The sequence below is a fragment of the Contarinia nasturtii genome, unplaced genomic scaffold, assembly GCF_009176525.2.
Source record: "Contarinia nasturtii isolate CC-2019 unplaced genomic scaffold, AAFC_CNas_1.1 Cnas_scaffold_129, whole genome shotgun sequence".
Classification (NCBI taxonomy): domain Eukaryota; kingdom Metazoa; phylum Arthropoda; class Insecta; order Diptera; family Cecidomyiidae; genus Contarinia; species Contarinia nasturtii.
In genome coordinates, this window is record NW_022197486.1 from 10,696,652 (window position 1) to 10,716,502 (window position 19,851).

The 19,851-nt window shown below is 35.3% G+C and overlaps 1 protein-coding gene across 9 annotated transcripts in view; it reads right to left on the bottom strand.

Moving 5' to 3' along the window:
* Positions 1-1,713: 1,713 nt before the first annotated feature.
* LOC116341849 (transcription factor SOX-6) overlaps positions 1,714-19,851 on the bottom strand; it is a 101,274-nt gene continuing 83,136 nt past the window's right edge. For all 9 annotated transcript variants that reach the window (XM_031769195.1, XM_031769203.1, XM_031769188.1 and 6 more), the window contains 3 exons: positions 3,877-4,374; positions 2,770-3,745; positions 1,714-2,641 (listed from right to left, as the gene is read on the bottom strand). In XM_031769195.1, coding sequence (XP_031625055.1) covers positions 2,469-2,641; positions 2,770-3,745; positions 3,877-4,374 — 1,647 coding nt within the window. In that variant the 3' untranslated portion in view covers positions 1,714-2,468. The remainder of the gene's footprint in view (positions 2,642-2,769; positions 3,746-3,876; positions 4,375-19,851) is intronic.

Genomic DNA, 19,851 nt, shown 5'->3' on the forward strand with positions numbered 1-19,851 from the left:
AAAAATTGCACGTTTTGCAATTGCTATTGATGTTTTCCGGGTTTTAGCGTTTTTTTTAGTGCATGCTTAAAAAAGCATCACATTTCATTCTTTTCTCTTAAGTTTCATCGTTCGCCGATTTCAAGTGAAAAAAGTTCGAATTCATCGTCAAGAAAATGGTCACCTTCTCAATCTTAATCGACTTTTGATTATGGCATTCCACTAGAATTCCCAGAATTACAAAAAAAAAACAAAATTCATTTCTAGTTTACGATGCGAATGAACGCGATACGAAAAATTGTATTGGATTCAAACCAAAATTTAAAAAAAAAATCGTATTGTTTTAATTAGTCTAATAAAAACGATAGTTTCAATTAAAAAATAATAAAAAAAAGTATCTAGATAAATTGCTACAGTTCGGAAAATCGTGGTGCATCTATTTCTTGCTGGTCAAACAATTTGGTGTTTGTCTCATGAATGAGAAATCACTGTATCGTTTGCACCAGCCGGCACCAAACGATTTTCCCATTTTGAGTATTTGGCACAGAAAAGAATCATTTTTTAAACAATCAAAATTTTACAACATTATTACACAGGGATTGATAGAAAATAACTGGGTGAACGCGCGATGCGATTATTCATTACACTACTGTCGAGTTTGTTCTCTCTTTTTTTGAGTGTTTTTTTTTTCTTTCGAAAAATGTGTCATGAATCCTTAATATTTATATATAATTTTTACCTAAAAGATAGTAAAAAAAGCACGAGATACGAATTCTGTTCTGTGTTATGTTTTGCGAACAGTGTCGCTGTTCTCCACCTTGTTCGATGGTCCTTTTTTCATCTGGTTATCTTTTACAATATGCCTAATGCATTTTTTGTGCTACTTTGTTTTTTATGCTCGTGCACTACTCTATATTATATTTGCATTTCTATGTCTCATTTCACTCACTTTTCTTTTAGCAATATTTTCATTTTTTTTGTCCTCGTTATAAATGTACAGGTATATTATTTATTTAAATATTTAATTAAGATGTTGCATAGTTTTATATGTCATTGTTTCTCTGTGTGTATGTATCAGCTAAAAACCTAAATTGTAATGTTGTAAACATTATGTGTGTGTGTGTTTTTTTCTTCTGTTCTTTCATGATTCCTCCGATTCGCATTTTCATTGCCATATTTTTTGTTTGGCTTCGGTAAAAATCGACTCACATTTGTTTAGCAAAAATTCCATTTTTAACGGGTTTATATCGAAAATTCAGTATGGTATTTGCATTTTGTTCATCTTTCGAACGTGTTTGCCAAAATTGTGGTCGATCCCATACATTTTTTTTCTATTTCATCAAATACTATCCGCCTTTTATGCAAATCGTTCACACATTACTTAACTGTTAGTTATTTTTTTTTTCTTTCGTCGCCTTAGGATCAACCATTTTTTTTTCTTCTGATTTTTCTATTTGATTATAATTAACAATATTATTTCTACGCATTATTTGATAATTTTGACATAATTAGAGCACGAATGATCGCTGTTTTCATGTGGAATTTGTATTTGTTGTTCATTCGATTTCAATCGATTCATTTTGTGAATTGAAGTTAATCGAATTCAAGGTTTTTGAAGCCGCTGTGAATGAAGTTTCAAATGTTTGTTCCAAAGTGATAAACCAAAAAAAATGGGCAAAATTAAAATTCACCATCTCTTCATAAAAATTGAGAGCTGAGCATTGAAAATGATTGTTTGGAGGAACAATGAAAGTGTATTTTATTCATATTTACATGCATTCAATGAATTTTACGCATACATTTAATGCTCAGTTGTTTGCTTTTTGTCTCAAAAAAATTGTCGTTTTGTACGTGCGGATTGAGCTATGATGAGCTTCTTGGTATCATTGCCGTATCTTTCGTGTCCAATTCTCTTGGGACGTTATTAAATTTATTAATTATTTATATCTGTTCACTGGGATGTATTTATCCTCATTTTTTTAAATTCATTTTATATTTATTTATTTAAATCAAAGAAACTTAACCTTATTATTTATCAAACTTAAGAGCAATGTTTGTTTGTTTGTTTTTTTTTCTTCTTCCTCCAAATGTGTTTTACCTTATATTGTTAAAGTTACACGAATCGTCTTGTTTTGCACTATTTTCTGCCTCTTTCATTGAGTTTTAAAATTGTGTTTTTTTAAACAAAAAAACTTGATCCTCTCTCACTCTCTTTCTTTCTCAACGTTCAATGCTCAAATTTCTTTATGCACTGCCGATTGTTGACTGGATGTCAACGCACATAAATATTTTCCATCTGTTTATTGTTTTGCTCATTTTACCATACACAAAATTAATTTAAGAGAGTTTTTCTTTTTGTTTTTCGTCTAGGATTAGATTGACCTGCCGGAATGTTTGATCACCGATCTATATATATCTCAGGTGGACAAAGCACTTCTGGACGCATTTGGCCCAGTTCAAATCAGTCAGTTCAAAAATGATTTGAAAAGTCATTCGTCGTCACGTGAATCAAGTTCGGATGAGAACCCGGATGGTGATATGCTATCAGGTGGATATGGATAATAATATTGATTTGGTGAACCAGATCGGCCGCTACCGCTTCCACCACCACCTGACGTTGATGCAACGGACATATCGTGCAAGAATCCAACATTTTCACTTCCTGTTTTGATAGAAAACCGATGAAATCGATTGAAAATTAAATTGAATGTTGCATCCAACGCTTCAAAATGAATGAATTTTTTTGGGCTTGCTAAAAAAACAAATTAATTTTTGCAAATAAAAACCTACCATTGGCTCCAACAGATCCAGCGCTAGATCCATCTCGGCACCATAGCTGTCGCATTTCGGCGCGTCGATTTCGCATTAATAATTTATATTCTGAGATGCGCATCTTTTTTCCGTCAACGATACAGGTTCGTTTTGGTCGTGGTCGATAACGATAGTCGGGATGTTGTTCCATATGCAACTTCGATAGACGTGATTGTTCTTCGTAGTATGGTTGTTTATCAGCATTGGTCATGGCTTTCCATCGAGCGCCCAAAATTTTCGAAATGTTTGAATTGTGCATATCGGGACATGCTTTAAGTATTTTACGGCGTTCGTCTTTAGCCCACACCATAAATGCATTCATTGGTCGTTTTATATGAGCTTTACTACCACCGCCGCCGCCACCACCACTAATACTGTTACCGAGACCGTCTGAAATGCCGCATGGTGAATCGCTTAAATTATGTGCCGAATTATTTGAATTGCTATTGCCGGCCGAATTTCGATTACCACGTGATTGGCGTACCATTCGTACTTTCTCTTCGTCCATATGAGTGGTGCCGGATTTTTGTGCATTGTTTTGATCGTGGAAGCCAATTTTTAAACCATTTCGATGATCGTCATGATCATGATGTGAGTGATGTGCATGACTTGACCAAACACTCATCATATCCGGTTCATCGACCATTAAATTTCCGCCAGCATTATTACCAACATTGGCCATATCAGCAATCGATGACGTTAATTGATGATGGAAACCCAATTGCTTATGATTTGTGGACGAATTCACTGCATTCATTGCTGCTACAGTGGCCTGTGAATATGGCATAAATGCACGATGCAACGATGACACCACATTATTATTTTGTCCATTATTATTGCTGTTTCGCAGCGTTGCCTCTAATGCTGCACTATTTTCCATAATACTTGTTCGCATTTGATCCACTTTATTTGCACTTCCCTGAATTTGATGATCGTATTTGCCACTCTTTGACGCCTGTAAACGTAGTGAGACACAAATGGAAAGGTTCAATTAAATGGAACGAGGTTCTCATGAGAATATAATGAATGAGAGCAAAAATTCAATAAAACATCAAAATCGAATAGAATAACTTGGAAAAAACTTACCGAGCGACTCAAGTGATTGGCAAACGATTGCTTTGGTTTGGACAAATTCAATGGTGCATCCGAATTATCGTAATTTGATTGTGATGGCGATGGTGTGGCTGATTGCGCCATTCGATGGTTTAATGGTGGTGTTATCGATTTTTCTTTTTTTATTTGTGAGGCTGCCATTGCGGCGGCAACTGCATTTGAATCGGGCATGGAGTGTATGGCATTTGCGGTGGCTGTCATTTGTGCCAAATATGAAAATGCGGCCGCTGTATCAAATGTCGGTGGAACAATGGGAAATTGTGCAGCTCGATGTAAATATGGCAGCGTTGGTAAGAATGGATTTTTGGCCGCCATATTATCAACACTGAAACCCTGTGAAAAAATTCGATTCTTCAATTCCTGCAAATTTTCCAAACTCAATCGATTCCAATCGGGCTTTGATGCTCCGCTTTCAAGTAAATTTGGCGACGAATTTGCTCCAGCATTGCTTGCCATTCCATCTAATGTATTCTATAAACGTAAAGAAAAACATTTGCATAAATAATAATTAAGAAAAAATATTTTTTTTAAAAAGAAATTCAAATACAACGAAAACTGCAACTTAAATCTATTTGCCGTGACATTTGTTTGTTTTACGTTAAAAAAAAATTGAGAAAGACGAAACAAAAATCAAAGAGAGAAAAAGCAAATCGAAACTTAATTAATGGATCTTTTACATCTATTTTTCGATTTCAATTGCAAAGCAAATTAAGCCAATACTCCAAATAATAATCAAATGCCAGAAGTTTGAAACGCAGTGAATGAGCGAAAAGAAAATCGTTTATTTGTTGTTTATCCGCACAATACGAGCACGCAAGCAGGCGCTCGCGCACTTGTGTATTCATCTCAAATGTGTGAAAAATGTTTCAAATCATCGTCTCATTTCAAAAGGATATGAGTGCCATAATTTTCAGTGACTCCCAATCGATTCATTTCACTTCATCTCTTTTTTTCGGCTTTGAGCGAGCGTATATTATGCCACGAATGGCTGAAGTTCATGTAAGTAATTAGCGACAATTAGTAAAATGAAAGCTTCTTTGATTTTGAAATAGATCCAAACGACGATAGAAATTAATGTTCATTGAAAAATTGTGTGTGTACATCGAATTGATTCCTTCAAAATGAACGCTCACTCGCTCAACCGCGCGCGTATCCGTCTGTGCCATTGATTGAACATTCTGTGATCTACAGCAATCGACTGTGTTGAAATGTGTTGGTTCTGTACGCTCGGAAATCAAATGCGACGCAATTAAAAACGTATATTTTCAATTATTGAACCGCATTTAATTACACATTAAGAAAGAACAACAGATAGATCGTTTTGTCGATGGCGTTCATTCTTTCAAAGCGCACATCACATTTTACATTGATACTATATGCAGTGCATATTATGCACACTATGTGACGTGTTTTTAGATAAACGATTATGACTATTTTTAACCAAAAAAAAACAACAACAAAAACATGAAGAAGACAGGAAAATATCGAGTAAAATTGGCACAAGATCACATAATTTCCAATAGTCGCAATAAAAACGGCGTCCGAAAGAGACGGAGAAAGAATAAGCTGGCTAGTGCGAGCCATAACAATAAAATCAATTCTCGATGTATACAAATTCTAGCAAAAATTTACTACAAAAGCATTAATGTGGTGCCGTGGCGACCAATGACATGCTCCATTTAAAACAAATAACAAATATTATTGCAAATCCCTCTTGTTTATTGTTCATTCGTTCAAGTTTAGCGCTATGATTTATTGGATCATCAATGTTGATTTATCGCGGTCGACTCAGGAAAGGCATCAACATCGCAATGATCTCACATTGAATTACAGTGCCAGATTCACCTGAAAAATGCACATAAAACAACGCATTTTAAACTTGAAATTATTCAAGTTTTATACGATCTCTGTGGTAAAATCGAATCAAAATTTGTTCCATCATATTTAAAATTGAAAAAATGTCTAAATTGAAATTTCAACGAAATAATTAATGAACAATGTCAACAGAAACTATTCCCATTCTTCTTGTGTCTGTCCATAAGAATGCCGATGGAATGTATAGCACTTCCGTGATGGTGTATTTTTCATTCAAATGTTTCATTCAATACGGTGTACGTTTTTGGTAAAAAACCGTATATACCGGTATATAAATATAATATATATTACGTGTATTGTAGTTCCGGTTCCAAGAATCTGGCATAACCAGTCATTATTCGCATTTGATATATTTGCACATCATTTAGCGTCCACATAGTCAATTTCTAAATTTAAAACACTGTGTGGCTCATGTGCCATACATTGTTTTTGTCTACCCTCCCTTTCCCTGTTCAAACATTTCTATAGTAAACAAATGAGATCGCTCTTCTGTGTGTAATTATCTTGAATGCGATATAAAATGCATAATGTGTGAAATGTTGAAATTTACAAAGCAATACCAGAGATAGAGCGACACCGGCAGAGAGAGAAAGAATGAATCAAGTCCAACGATCAAGTCGATCGAAAATGATCAAAAGCTTGGAATTATTTTTGTGCACAAAATTAACGGATTTGTTTTTTCATATTCGTTTGCTGGATGTACTATTTTTGTGGAAGTGAGTGTTCTGCATTTGTATGATTGCATCATTTGTATGAGCCTGTATGCGAGCCTGAATTCTTGAATCGCAAAAATCATCTGTTAGCCTTACATAATAGTGTAAATTGGTTTTTTTCCCATTTTTTCAACCGTTCCATGCACTCATTCACTCACTCTCTGTCTTACATATTAAAGAAAAATGATGAAATTTCGGAATAAAAATGAAAAACGCCAAGTTAACAAAACCATAAGAAAAGAAATGAAAAAAATAAAAAGAAATGTGTGACAGTTGCAGCAACAGCAGAAGCAGTGATGCTGCGATGAACACGATGAAAAGAAAAGTCCATATGCGCATGAATTATTAAATTCAAACACTAAAATTAACGCATTTATTTGGTGATTAAAAAATGACGAAGAGAAGAAAAGCGATAGAGAGAATGGAATGGCGCATACGAATAGTGAGGGTGAGAGAGGGAAAGAGATGGCATTCCTTTCATATTTATTTGCGGTGAGCGTGCATTTATACCTCATCGTGCATATTAATCTTATGATTCGTGCATCACAAGTGTGGGTTCATTTACAACCAACTAATGTTATGTACGGATTGGCATAAATGAACAAAAGCAAACCCGTACACACAAGCGCGCACACACACACACATGTATATCAACTGAATTATGAAAACGGAAACAAAATTCTCGTTCGCAGCTAAAAATACACATACGCTCATTTTCATTGAGAAAAATTTCTGTGTTATGCATTACAACTCTGTGTGCAGTGGGAGAGCGAACGATTGAGAGAGAGAAAGAGAGAATGAAAAAAAGTGCAACAAAATGCAATGCGTCAAACAATGTCATAAGAATGATAAAATTCATTTAAAGTGAAACGGTTACGACGATGACAACCATGCATTTCCTTTTTGCTAGAGCTCGCTCGTGCACAACAGCAACAAAAAAAGAACAATACACTCATTTCTATTTTCGTGTAAGAGCACAATTTATCGTAACAACTCGATCAAGTGACACAACACTGACAAATTTCAACATTTTTATGACTAAAATTGGAATGAACAAACATTTTACCATCTTCCGTCCACCTGTTTCAAATCATTTTCCCCCCTATAACATTTCAAATCATTTGTTTTCTTTTCAATGATGAAATTGATGCTAGATATTTGATAAATTTCGATTAAAAATCGATTGTGTAAAAAAACGAAAATTATAAAAAATTAATCAACAACGAAAATTGGCATCGAGCGGTCACGCCTTACACGATGCAAAATTTTATATAATTGATTTCATTAGCGATTTTTGTGGCAGAGTTCTCACAAAGTCACGATAACACATGCCTCAAATACAACTTGATCCATTCGGTCGGCCATAAATCGTAATAATTAAAATCAAAAAGCGAAATAATAAAAAAATGAAAAATCTTTCTGTCAAATTTATAGATATGTATGTTTTTTTCTGTTGTCATTAATTCAGTCAAAAAAGTCGTAAAGTATCCCATTTCTTTGAGTAGATAAAAATGCCATTTTGATGAAAGAACTCAGAAAGAAAATACAATAAAAATATGAGATACACCAACAAACGAAAAAGTCGCAGCCATACTCTACCAGCACACGAATCAACAAAGCAGTACATCCAACAGACAAAAAAAGCAGAGTAAAAAAATTGAACGTCATCGACAATTTCGCACCCAATTTCTTTTCTCGGTCGGGCAGCGGTCAAAAATTAGCACAAATAATCATTTAAATGGTCTCACAAATCAAACGAATCGAATCCAACGCAGTATCATTCTTTCCCGCATCCACTCATTCAGTATTCAGTATTGTGTCTTCTTCATTTCATAATCAAGCCTCCAAATCCATTTGGATATTCTTGATTAATACAAGAGAATGACAGAATAAAACAACGCACATTTGTTTAAACATTTCTTTCTTTCGGCGTTTTCAATGAAAATAACAAAAAAAAAAGAATACGAAAACGATGGTGATTGGTGCGCTTGTGTGAACATTTGACAATACTTTATGTTTATGATTATGTCTGTCATAATTTTTCACACGATCGAATGTGTGTGTATGTATATTTTGGGATGATCCCCATATTTTACAAATTTTATTCAAATAGCCACACGACCATTTAGCGTAGAGCTAAAAAAATACACACACGCACACCTAAAGTTTCAAAATTGAAGTGAACGACTTTTGAATTGAACCGATTTTTGGTATGATTCCCGCAATTGGACGCAATTTTTCGATTATATTTTTTGCTCAATCATAAAAATCATCCGAAAAGCCCAAAACACTCTTCCAGAAAAGTCTTTTTTTTTTAACTCAAATATTACGCGGTCGAAAAGCTCTGTGCACTTGAAAACGAAATATGGAATTGATTGCATCTATCTACCTGCCATTAAAATCCAATGATTTCCCAGTGGAAAAATCTCGTTTAATATAAGGTAATAATAATTAATATTTGAGATGACAGAAGATTTGCAAGTGTCGTTAGTGCTTGTGGTTTAAACCGATCGACCAGGAAGCAAACTGCGAAGGAGAAGATAAAAATAAATCGAAATGCATTTTATGCTGTTTCTTTTTTTCTTTCTTTTCTTTCTTTCTCTATACTTCAAACCACTTACAGTTATTATTGTGTAAGCGCAGTTTGTGTGCGTGTGTGCGCTCGCGCACATACTCAGTCATATTCCTTCTCATCGGATGCAAAAATTAAAGAGATTCACAATTGCACATGTGGCGCAAGATTATGATTTATTAGAAATTATGCGATTTTTGATGCTCGTGCGCTGAGTGTGTTTGCAACAGTGACCGGTTCGCGCATATTTCTATGTTTGCCTAAATACGCTAGGTAGCATAGATATGCCAAGCATAGCCGCAAACGCAACCGACGCATCGCCGTTCACTCTATATGAACAATGCACATGTTCGTTTATGCAGACGACCGTGCGTATACAATATAGCTCGAATCGAATGGCGACGGGTGCGTTGCGGCTTGCGTCTCCGCTATGCTTAGCATAGCTATCAGGCATAGAAATATGCGCGAACCGGTCACTGGTTTGCAACAAATTGTTTTTTTTTTTCTTCATAAAACTGAAACTGAATAAAGAAAATGAAAGATAAACGAGAAAAAAAGGAACACCGACGCCCGAACAAAAGAATCGGTGGATGGCACTTGTGTGGTGGCGATGACGAAATGCGGATATTTTTGGTATGACAAATTGTACAGAATGCGCGCACACCGCGTAAGTTTTAATAATTTCGACTTTTTTTGTCGGTTGCTCGCCACAAAAGAATGAGAAAACACTTGTTCTTCTCTCAGTTTTATTTTCATACGATAAAAGCGTTAAACTTTCACTTCAATAATGGTAGCCAACAACAGAAGCGAATACTTTTCAAAAACCGAATAAATATGACAGTTGAATTAGAAATAATTTTGAGCACAAAAATTATGAATATGAAAAGACGATTGAAACGATCGAAAGCGTGAATAGGCACTATCGATTCAATTAAATCGGTGACAACATTTCGTTTACTGAGATCGAATTGTCCTTTGAATTTACGACGCCATGACCCAGAGTGTATAATGTACATGTGTGTAATTGAAAGAGTGACATTTGCCGGTGCCAACCATTTCGTACGTTCGTCTAATGGGTGGGCAAAAATGTTGTGTGTGCGTGCGCGCGTGCGATCGTAAAAAAACTCTCACGAATATCCATATCATGGTATGCGCGCTGTCGCCGTTTTGAATGTGATTTCTTTCGTTAACTTGGTGTATTGATTGCGTCGTAAATTAAATTCCATCTGCGTGTCTGGCTACCAATTTTCGCGTTGCATCATTCCTTCTATAACTGAAAACTTGCTTGTGACTGTATGTGTGTGTATGTGCAAAAGAGTTGCAGCGTGTAACAGTCTTTAGATTTAACGAATGAGATTCGCTAAGATCATGTGTATTTGCCGTGTGGTTTTAAATTCGGATTTGTAAAGTGCTTGTCGTAACGTTCAGGGCGAAAATCGATCTGTAATTCATAAATCTGCCATTTCACTTGTTTCGTTTTATTATTACAATTTTTTTTCTTCTGTTGTTTAGTTTGTTGCATTTGTTTTTTTTTCTCCCTTTTTTTCATTTCGTTTTGTATTCGCAAAGCAAGATGTCGACTTTAAATTGCGTATGATGTTTTGTGTGATGTTTTATTTTTTAGTTTCTTTCCTTCCTTCATCATCATGATGGTTTTAGTTGCGAATGGATTTTGATATTAAAAAGTTATTCAGTTCATTCATGCAATTGTTATTCATAATGTGATCGTGTTGTGAACGCACAAGTAAGCGACGGTAAAGAGAGAGAGACAGGGACACACACCATGATCACCATCCTTAAAAAATATGTTGCTGACCAGTTTTGCAATTTTTACCTATGTTCGGCCCTAGGTTCGGCCACAACATAATCCACTGGGGAATGTCTTTTTTTTTTGCTTTCGTTGTGTGAGCGAGAACACATAGAGAGAGAGGGAGAGAGAGAGACAAAGAGTGAGAGAGAACGACTATTGCAAATTACTTTGGTAGAGTGTTTAATGCTGTTTGTAATGATGCGCCTTGTTTGACTACTTGCATAGAAAATGGAACGGCAAAACCGAACGGATTCTTTTCTCGTATAATCATCTCACTCTCACCGAGGTGCCCCTTTCGAGATCTCTCAAGACAAAACACAGCCGATATTATTCTTTTGACTCTATCTTTAATTAGAATTGCCAACAAGATGATGATGAAGAAGAAAAGCGGCAATAATCATAATCAAGAAGTATCACAGTGCCCGTCGACATCGTCATCGTCATCATTGCATCGGACACAAAACAAAATATGCAATCTTTCGATTCTCTTAAATGTTGCTCACACGCGATGCCACAATATCTGCACTATGCATTCAAAGAGGCACCAGCAAAGGGAAATATCGTTTAAATTCTAGCTCACTGCCATTCAACACACAAAACTATGATGAAAATAATAATAATAATAAATAAATAAAAAACCGGTGTGTTCTATCGCGCGGTTGTTTGTTGCTAGATCTTTAAGCTGAACAAAAAATAAAGAAACGATTTTTTATACCTCATTCATCAGACGCAATTTGAAAATGTTTCATTACAAAATATGAACGCCGAATGTGCGTTCCGTTTCATCATTTGATGTATGTAATAGTAGAATCGAGAAATGAAATCCACTTGCCACGCAAAAAGACAACAGCAACGGCACTAACAACAACAACAACAACAACAACAATACAATTGGAATTGGAAATGATGACGAACGACCGCATCATAGACATATAGTGAGATAAACCGAAGAGTGGAGAGTGTATACGTGAAAAAAGAGAGCGAGGTAGATAGATACAGACAGAGAGTAGAATGAATAAGAAAATCAAATGATTGCATAATTTAATAATAATCGCATGTATGCACACACATATTTTCGTTTTGTTATCAATTATAATTTATCATATGCGAGGCAAATAACAGGCACTGTGTGTGTGTGTTGTTTGAGTTTCTTCTATGAAAAAAAAAAAAAATACAAATGCATCATAAAACGCATCGCGAAGTGTAGTTCGCACACATTGGTTCGCGAGCGAGATGTTCAGTTACGTGACACGCGAGATTCGGACGAGATCTATCTGCGAGACGAGGAAAAAGAGACGAAACGGCAGAGAATCGATATTATTTACCATTTTAGCGAGTACAAAGTGAAAATAGTTGCATTCATTTGGTTTTTTGCACGAAGAGATGCCAACAACGCCATATATTTATCGAATTTATTGGGAGAATTTTGCGCGCCACTGAAACGGTATCTTAAACAATTGCTGCCGATGCCCGTTGCTGCAGCACCACCACCAGCAGCTAGGCAAATAATGAGATGAAAGATGAGTCTGTGTGGTCGAACGGCAGAAGAAGAAGCTTGAATTTTTGATCATCACCGGGTCAATGCGAAGCTAAATGTAAACCGCCCCCTAATTTCAGTTAATTACCAACCATTCACCATAAATAATCTCTATCCATTTCGATTCGGGTGTGTCGCTTGAATCTGAATCAATTAAAATTGAAACTCATACAATGTATATATGGTGTACGACGATGGTATGGTCAGTTGGTATGGTTTGTTTGTAGATTGCTCACGCCACCGATGTGCCAATAAAAACAAGAGCTTCAAATTAACTTCCGCATCGCATCTCGGAATAATTAAATTGAAAATGTTGTTATGCCTATCGTAGTAATAACAATAATAATAATAATAATTGAAAAACGGCATTTTCTATTATTTTGTATTCGATGATATGCCGTTGTAAGAGGGAGTGAGGGAGAGACTGAGAAGGAGATGGAGATAAGGAAGGAAAGGGAGAGAGATTTTCCGTATGTTTTGTTGGCCGTTGTTCGATGACAAAAATGCACACACAAAAATAAAACATGAACACACAATTCAAAAATATAAAACACACACTTGAGTGTTTAGCGCGAGCGCATAAGCAATAAATTTGTACCATGTTTTGTTGTGCGTTTGTTCTCTTTTCATAATGTTGAAAGAAGAAGAAAAAAATTGCACACACATGGCAGATTAAAACTATGAAATTTAATATTAAAAAAAACCTGTATAATATAGAAAGGCCAGATAGACACAAAACTCAGACACAACATAACACGCACATAGAACAAGCGTTTTTCATTTTAAAATCTCTCTCTCTCTCTCAATCTATCTTTCTTTCTTCTGTTATAATGCAGTTGTATTTCTCATAGCCGAGAAATACTACTGAGTGCCGGCACTGATGTGCACAATGTTGCTCTATCTTTCTGTTCCGAGGCACATGTAGAAGAACGATCGAACGTCCAAGACCGTATCGTTTCTGCATTTCTGTCCATTGTCCAGAGAGCATTCTCTTGCATTGATTTGCTCTCTTGCTCTTTCTCTTGCACCGCACTTTGTCTATACAGATCTTGGGTGTGCAATTCATTTTCGCGCATCACTTGCATATAATTTATAATATAAAATATATTTTTGTGTCTTCTGATCGTTATCATCAGATGTTAATGTAGATTCCTTCGGTTGTTTTTTTCTCTCTACTTCTCCATCTATCTGCTTCTTGGTCTATCCTTTCTTTATTTTTGTTGTATGTAAGAAGAAACTCGGTGTGTTCCTTTCTCTCGGACACACGTTTTACCAATTGCACCGAGTGCCGAGCGAATTTATACTATTTTTCCTGCCAATGAGTTCATGCACTGTAAAAAAAAAACAAATGCAGTACACACATACACACACACGCTCGGTGTGTGTCAGCCAAGAATTGAAATGTGCACAAATAAAACAACAACTGGAAAATAACGCCACTATCGAACAATGACCATTAGTTGCACGCACACTCTGAGTGCCGAAAAGCACAATTTCTTGAGGCATCTAACTGAGTCTTGAGCTCTGGCTTGGTTTCCGTACACTTGTGCGACACAGCAAGCGTATGTTTTTTTTGCATTTGTTTGTTTTTAATGCTGGCTGCTGTTGTTGTTGCTGCTTGTCTGTTCCATACACAACCCCGAAATGTGTAAATATCATGTTGTCCGTTTGGCACAAATGCAATGTACACAACGGGGATTCGTTGTAGTTATTTTAAAAATGGAAAAACAAATTATTGACGGCAGAAAAAAAAACGCTGTCACAAACCAACAACAACTGCAACAGCAGTATACACACTGCATTGAAAACTAACACGCAGCAATCGTGCGAAACGATGGCAAAAAAATAAATAAATAAAAAAAACAATCTGAAACGGCAACTTGCTCCGTTGATAATCAGATCATGAATCAAGTCTTGCGCTCTTGCACGTCTAGTGAGTGTAAGATGAACGCGCAAAAAGAAGTCCGCGGCAAGAAAAACAAAAATTCATTAAAACCCCATCGGTTCAAAGGTGAACAAATCACTGTATTTTTGTGCTATTTTATTGTTCCATACGAATAGCTGGACCTTTTACAGTATCATATTGGCAAATAGAGTTGATACCATTAAAAGTGCGCTTCACTCAAAATGCATATCAAATCGCATAATTCAGTATTTCATAGATGTGCGGTATGTGTGCTAACACATTCTCAAAACAGAAGATGAAAAAAAAAACATTTACAAAGAAAGATACACACATGCACGAATTGATAAACGTCACCGATAAACAACTGACAGCCAAGTCAAAATGTAAGTAACTTTGCAATCCCAAATGACATGAGATGAAATTACATCGGTCGCACCTTGAAATAATTTTCACTCAATTGAAAAGAAAACAGATGAAAAAGAAACTCTTTCACTCGATGATGCAAAATATGCACACACAACACTGCCAGAATCAAATGGAGAAATGCTGTTTAAATTGAGAGAGCGAAAAAGAGGTAGAGAGAGAGAGAGAACAACGAAGCAAAAAGCCGATTGCAATTGCACACGCTAAGAAAATTAACACCTGACCAGCCGCAACGACCAAGTCGTGTACCGTGTTTGTCAAGTCATTCCTCTTCTCGAATCTTATCACTTCAAAATAAAAATAAAAGACTTATTATGAAATTAATAAGGCTCTTGGCCGATCGTAAGAGTGAGAGACGGAGCCAAGAGGCAAAACGACACATTACAGATAAAATGAAATGGTCGTGTGAAGCACATTGGCTGCTGTGAAAATAACTGACAATTTTAATACATACACAGTAAAATGCACGAACGCACTTAAATCACATTCGAGCAAATTGCAAATGGTAAAATTTTTATTTATTTTCCATATCCAAAATGACCATTCGACACAAATAGCATTTTGCCCCTTTTCTCTCTCTCTCTGTCTCTCGCTTTCAAGTCTCGTCGTCATCATGGTTGCCATCTTCATACAGAATGCATGGAAATTAGATACAGTTCAACTATATTACAAGTAGAATTGAAATAGTTTCGAAACGCACTGGCCGTTATCTTTTTCTTGCCATTTTAATTCGACATTTTTTCTCTACACACTCTCTCTCTCTCTCTCTCTCTCTTTCTGTCTCTCTCAGACACATACATCACAGTTCCTTTTCCACTGAGAAAGAAAAATCGACGCAAATCACTTGAAATTCGATTTTCTTCTTTCATTTTCAAATTGACTTGTTTTTGTCGACGTTTTTTTTCCTGCATCTGGTCAATATTCATTTGTATTTTTAATGAATTCGTTTTGTTTTCAAACAGTCCTAGTCATCCGTAAAAAGAACTGTCACAATAAATTTGAGTGTGTTGCGAATCGTTTTTATTCATTTCTTTGGTTAAATGACACCTAACGTTTGTTCCGAATATATTCATGTGACGATTTTTTTGTTGTTGTATTTTATTCGCCTTCTTATGGCATTCGAATGTGGTCCCGACCAACTTGACGAAGGTTAAACACGTCAATAATTCCGAATGAATTTCATTTTCATTTGTCTCCAGAGTCTCTTCAAATAAATGCCGTCACATTTTGGGTGATGATTTTCGTAAACTTTGGCCCTTTTTCACCATTCTTGTGTTCTTCCGTAACAAAAAAAGGGAATTTGCACACAGGTAATCTAAAGTATTCTACGTTGTTTTTTGTTATCTTGCTGCGCGCTGACTCATTTCCTTTCTTGCTTTGCAAAAAAAAAAAAATGAAAACAAAACCTTTTTTGCCACAGTCCATAATTCATTCGAAACATTATGCGAGGGAGATGAAAAAAGAGACATATTTTTTTGGTTTGTTCTCTCAGTCTTCGCGAATTTAAAACTTAAAAAAAAATCTTTTTTTTTGCTGATTTGTTACGGTATGGCGTCTAATCTGGCGAAATTAATATATATCTCCCGGTCGAAACAATGCGCAAGGCAATTTTCACCGCACTTTTGCCTAAAGACAAACAACAACGCAGAATACTCATAATTTATGCAAAACATCCAAATTCAAGAATCCGAAGTTCGTATTTCACAGCACCTATTTAAATATTTCCGTTTTCAGCACATATTCGATTTTTTTTTTGCTCGCTCCTTCGTTTCACAACAAAACCGTGGATTTGTGTCTTGATTAAAAAAAGCAGTTGCAGAATGCATTTAAAGTTCATCGAGCACACGGAATGAGAGAGAGAGAGAAAGAGAACTTCGCAACGCGAAACGATTTAATCTGATTCGGTGGTCAAGTCAACGTTTAAGTGCTGGATCACGAAAAGACACACCGAAAAAAGACACACATACACATGAAAGATGGAGACGATGAGAAAGATTATTTGCAAGCGCGAGGGCGAGAGAAACGCATAACGTGTAAGTTATGCATTATATGTTGGTTGGTCACAAATCAACCGTTTGCTGTATGCTTTTTTTTAACTTAACAAACATGCTGCACAGCCGATAACAACTGATGCAAAGAAGAGAGAGAATGAACTTACGATAAAATGAAATACCAAATCTCCATTCAATAAATCGAGTTCGTGTTTTGTTTTGTAATATGCATTTTCGCTTTCGAGGTTATTGTTTATCAAAAATGAACGAACGTGCGTTCGCACCAGGCCATTTGTGAATGAATTTACGGGAACGGAAATATCGAACATGTTTTATTTTATATATATTTTTTTAAATTCAAGAATGGACAACAAAAGATCGACTAACTCTCTCACAGATTTTACAAGTTTGCGACGATTTTATTCTTTTTCAAATTATTTCATTGAGATAAATTATGCCCATCCGATGAGTTTGACTTCAACAAGAAATCTCTACTTGGTTCCCATTAATACAATAACTCGATTTAATGAAATGCCCTTATGGTGAATATAAGATTACCACTGTATCAATTTCCTTATTATTCCTATAGAAAACAGAGGAAAAGCGGCATAACATAATGCTTCTCGAAGGAATACACATTTTCTGCATATTAATTTCTTTATGAGTTAACAAACCATTAACCTTTATATTATGGCAGTGATTCGATGAGTTTCGAGCCAAAATAAACGACAACATTGGAATGTTTTTTTGGTGACATAATACAAACTGAAAGTAAGAGTGCCTTCGTAAATGACAGAATGGGAGTAAAATCAGTAACAGGAACTTGAAAATTAACCGTGTCGCCATTTCATTTGCCTTGAGACAATTCTGAAAATTTGATGAAATGGTTCAGCACTCAAACAGGCCCCATACATTCATTAGGAAACCACGGAATGTAATAGGGCGATTTGCTTCAATGAAAATAGGTTGTTGGAGAATTTATTTTACAAGACATTTCATTATATTTGTTTCTAAATAAGAATTAATTTGGAGAGAGAATTCTTGATATTTTGCACCCGCGTACGGTAATTACCCGAATTTCGATTGTCATTTGAATAGGCTGCAAAAAAAAATGTAACAAAATAATTCAATCAACATACCATGATGTTCAATTCATAACATGACGGAACTACTTTGACAAAAAACGTAAAGTATTGAGAATTTAAATAGAGAAAAGTGCCACAGTCTAATCCATATGAAAGAAAGAGATATTGTTTATTTAAGTGCTTGTCTATTTGAAGATCATAAGCGTGCATTTTCATGCGGTGTGTGTGTGTGTGTGTGACATAATGAAAACACGATGAATCTGAATTGAAGAAATGCACACATTTATCCACAACTGGCACTGCGACTCTTGTCTCTATCTATCAATGTTTCTCACTGTTTTTCTAAAGCATTCTTCTTCTAACCAGATCCGTAATATAAATTATGTGATGATGACAAAAATATAACAAACGAATTACGAGCAAAAATGAAGAGTGCGACCGCGTACACGGTTACGCACAAATCCAAATTTGACACAAAACCATTTTCAGTTTATTTGTCTTTATAAATGGCCTTTTCAAAATTGACTTTCTATTATGAATCTCATGGTGTTGTCGTTTTTTTTCTTCTTTTGTCAAAATGTTTTATAGTTGATGCGCTGCATTAAGACGAGCTCTGCCGTTCGGCATAAAATATGATTATTAGCTTGCGCGCTCGCGCATCTTACAAACAGAAATGTGAAGAATACATTCTTCAATGGAAACTGTAATGAACGAAGAAAAAGAGAGCGAACACGCATTTTTCGATTTGACGAAATAAAGAGACAATCGTTGTGTCGTGAAATTGTTTTGTTGTGTGTGCGTTTTTTTCTTCTCTATTTCAATTCTTTTTCTTTTTTTTTGAAGAAATATTGTTCACATTAATTTTGAGTGTTTGTGTTGTTGTTTTTTGTGTGGCATTGATTTGTTTGAAGGGCGAACTGGACATGTGTACGCATGAAGATGGTTGCTTTTCTTTTGCATCCAATTTCGAATCGATGACAATGGATGTTGGGAGGGTTTTTTCACCTTTCCAGAACTGTTATTGAATGTGAAAGAACGATAAAAAATATTTGAAATTTATATTTGCATTATTTTTTAGATAATTCAATTTTGTGATCACTTAATCGATTGGCCGTAAAATGCCCACGCATAAAATTGAATACAAACGACCATTGGAATGTCCCTATTATATATTTTGAATGTTGTAAATTGATTGTTATTACAAATAAATGTTGTTGATATATTTCGCAACGGAAACAAAATCGCAATGCTAAACGCCAAAATTGAAACGCTGTTGTGCCATGAAAAATATTTTTATGGCTTTTGACTGCTTCATTGTAAATGTTGTGTTGTTGTTGTTTTTATTTTTTGAAAGGAATTGCGCGCACGCACAGGCGCTCACACAACGAGTTTATTAATTTTCGTTCTGCTTGAATATTTGATGAAAAGATTGGTGTGTAATTCGTTTTAATATGCCAGAGCGATATTACATAGAGAGAGAGAGAGAGAGCTTAGATATTTATACACAAATATAATATAATAGTATATACAAATACTTTCAATGACTAGTTTAAGTCATTTCTTCGTGTGTTTTTCCCTTTTCATTTTCACAGTTTTTGGTTATGAAAATATGATGTTAAGTTTATGATTTTTACCGTATATTCATTAAAATGAAACATAGTGTCGAGAATAGAGAAATAGAGAGTACAATGGCAATGGTGATCGGTGCGCGACAGCCGCACAACGCGCACAAATGAAACACAAAACAAAGTGTCAACCATTTCAAATGAATATTAATATTTTTGAGAGATTTTTAAATTATGAATAAATATCTATACACAATGGATCTTGAGCGCTGCATTTCTATACAGACTGGCTTGTGCTGGGTGTATGTGTGTGAGCAAGAAAGAGATAGAGATTGAATAAAACAAACGCTAGGCAAATAAATAAAAATAAATGACAAATGAGTATTTGAATTAAATTGAAAACGAAGACAACACACACAAATATGATGGCAAAAGGCAACTGAATAACATCGAAAAATTTGATACATGCTG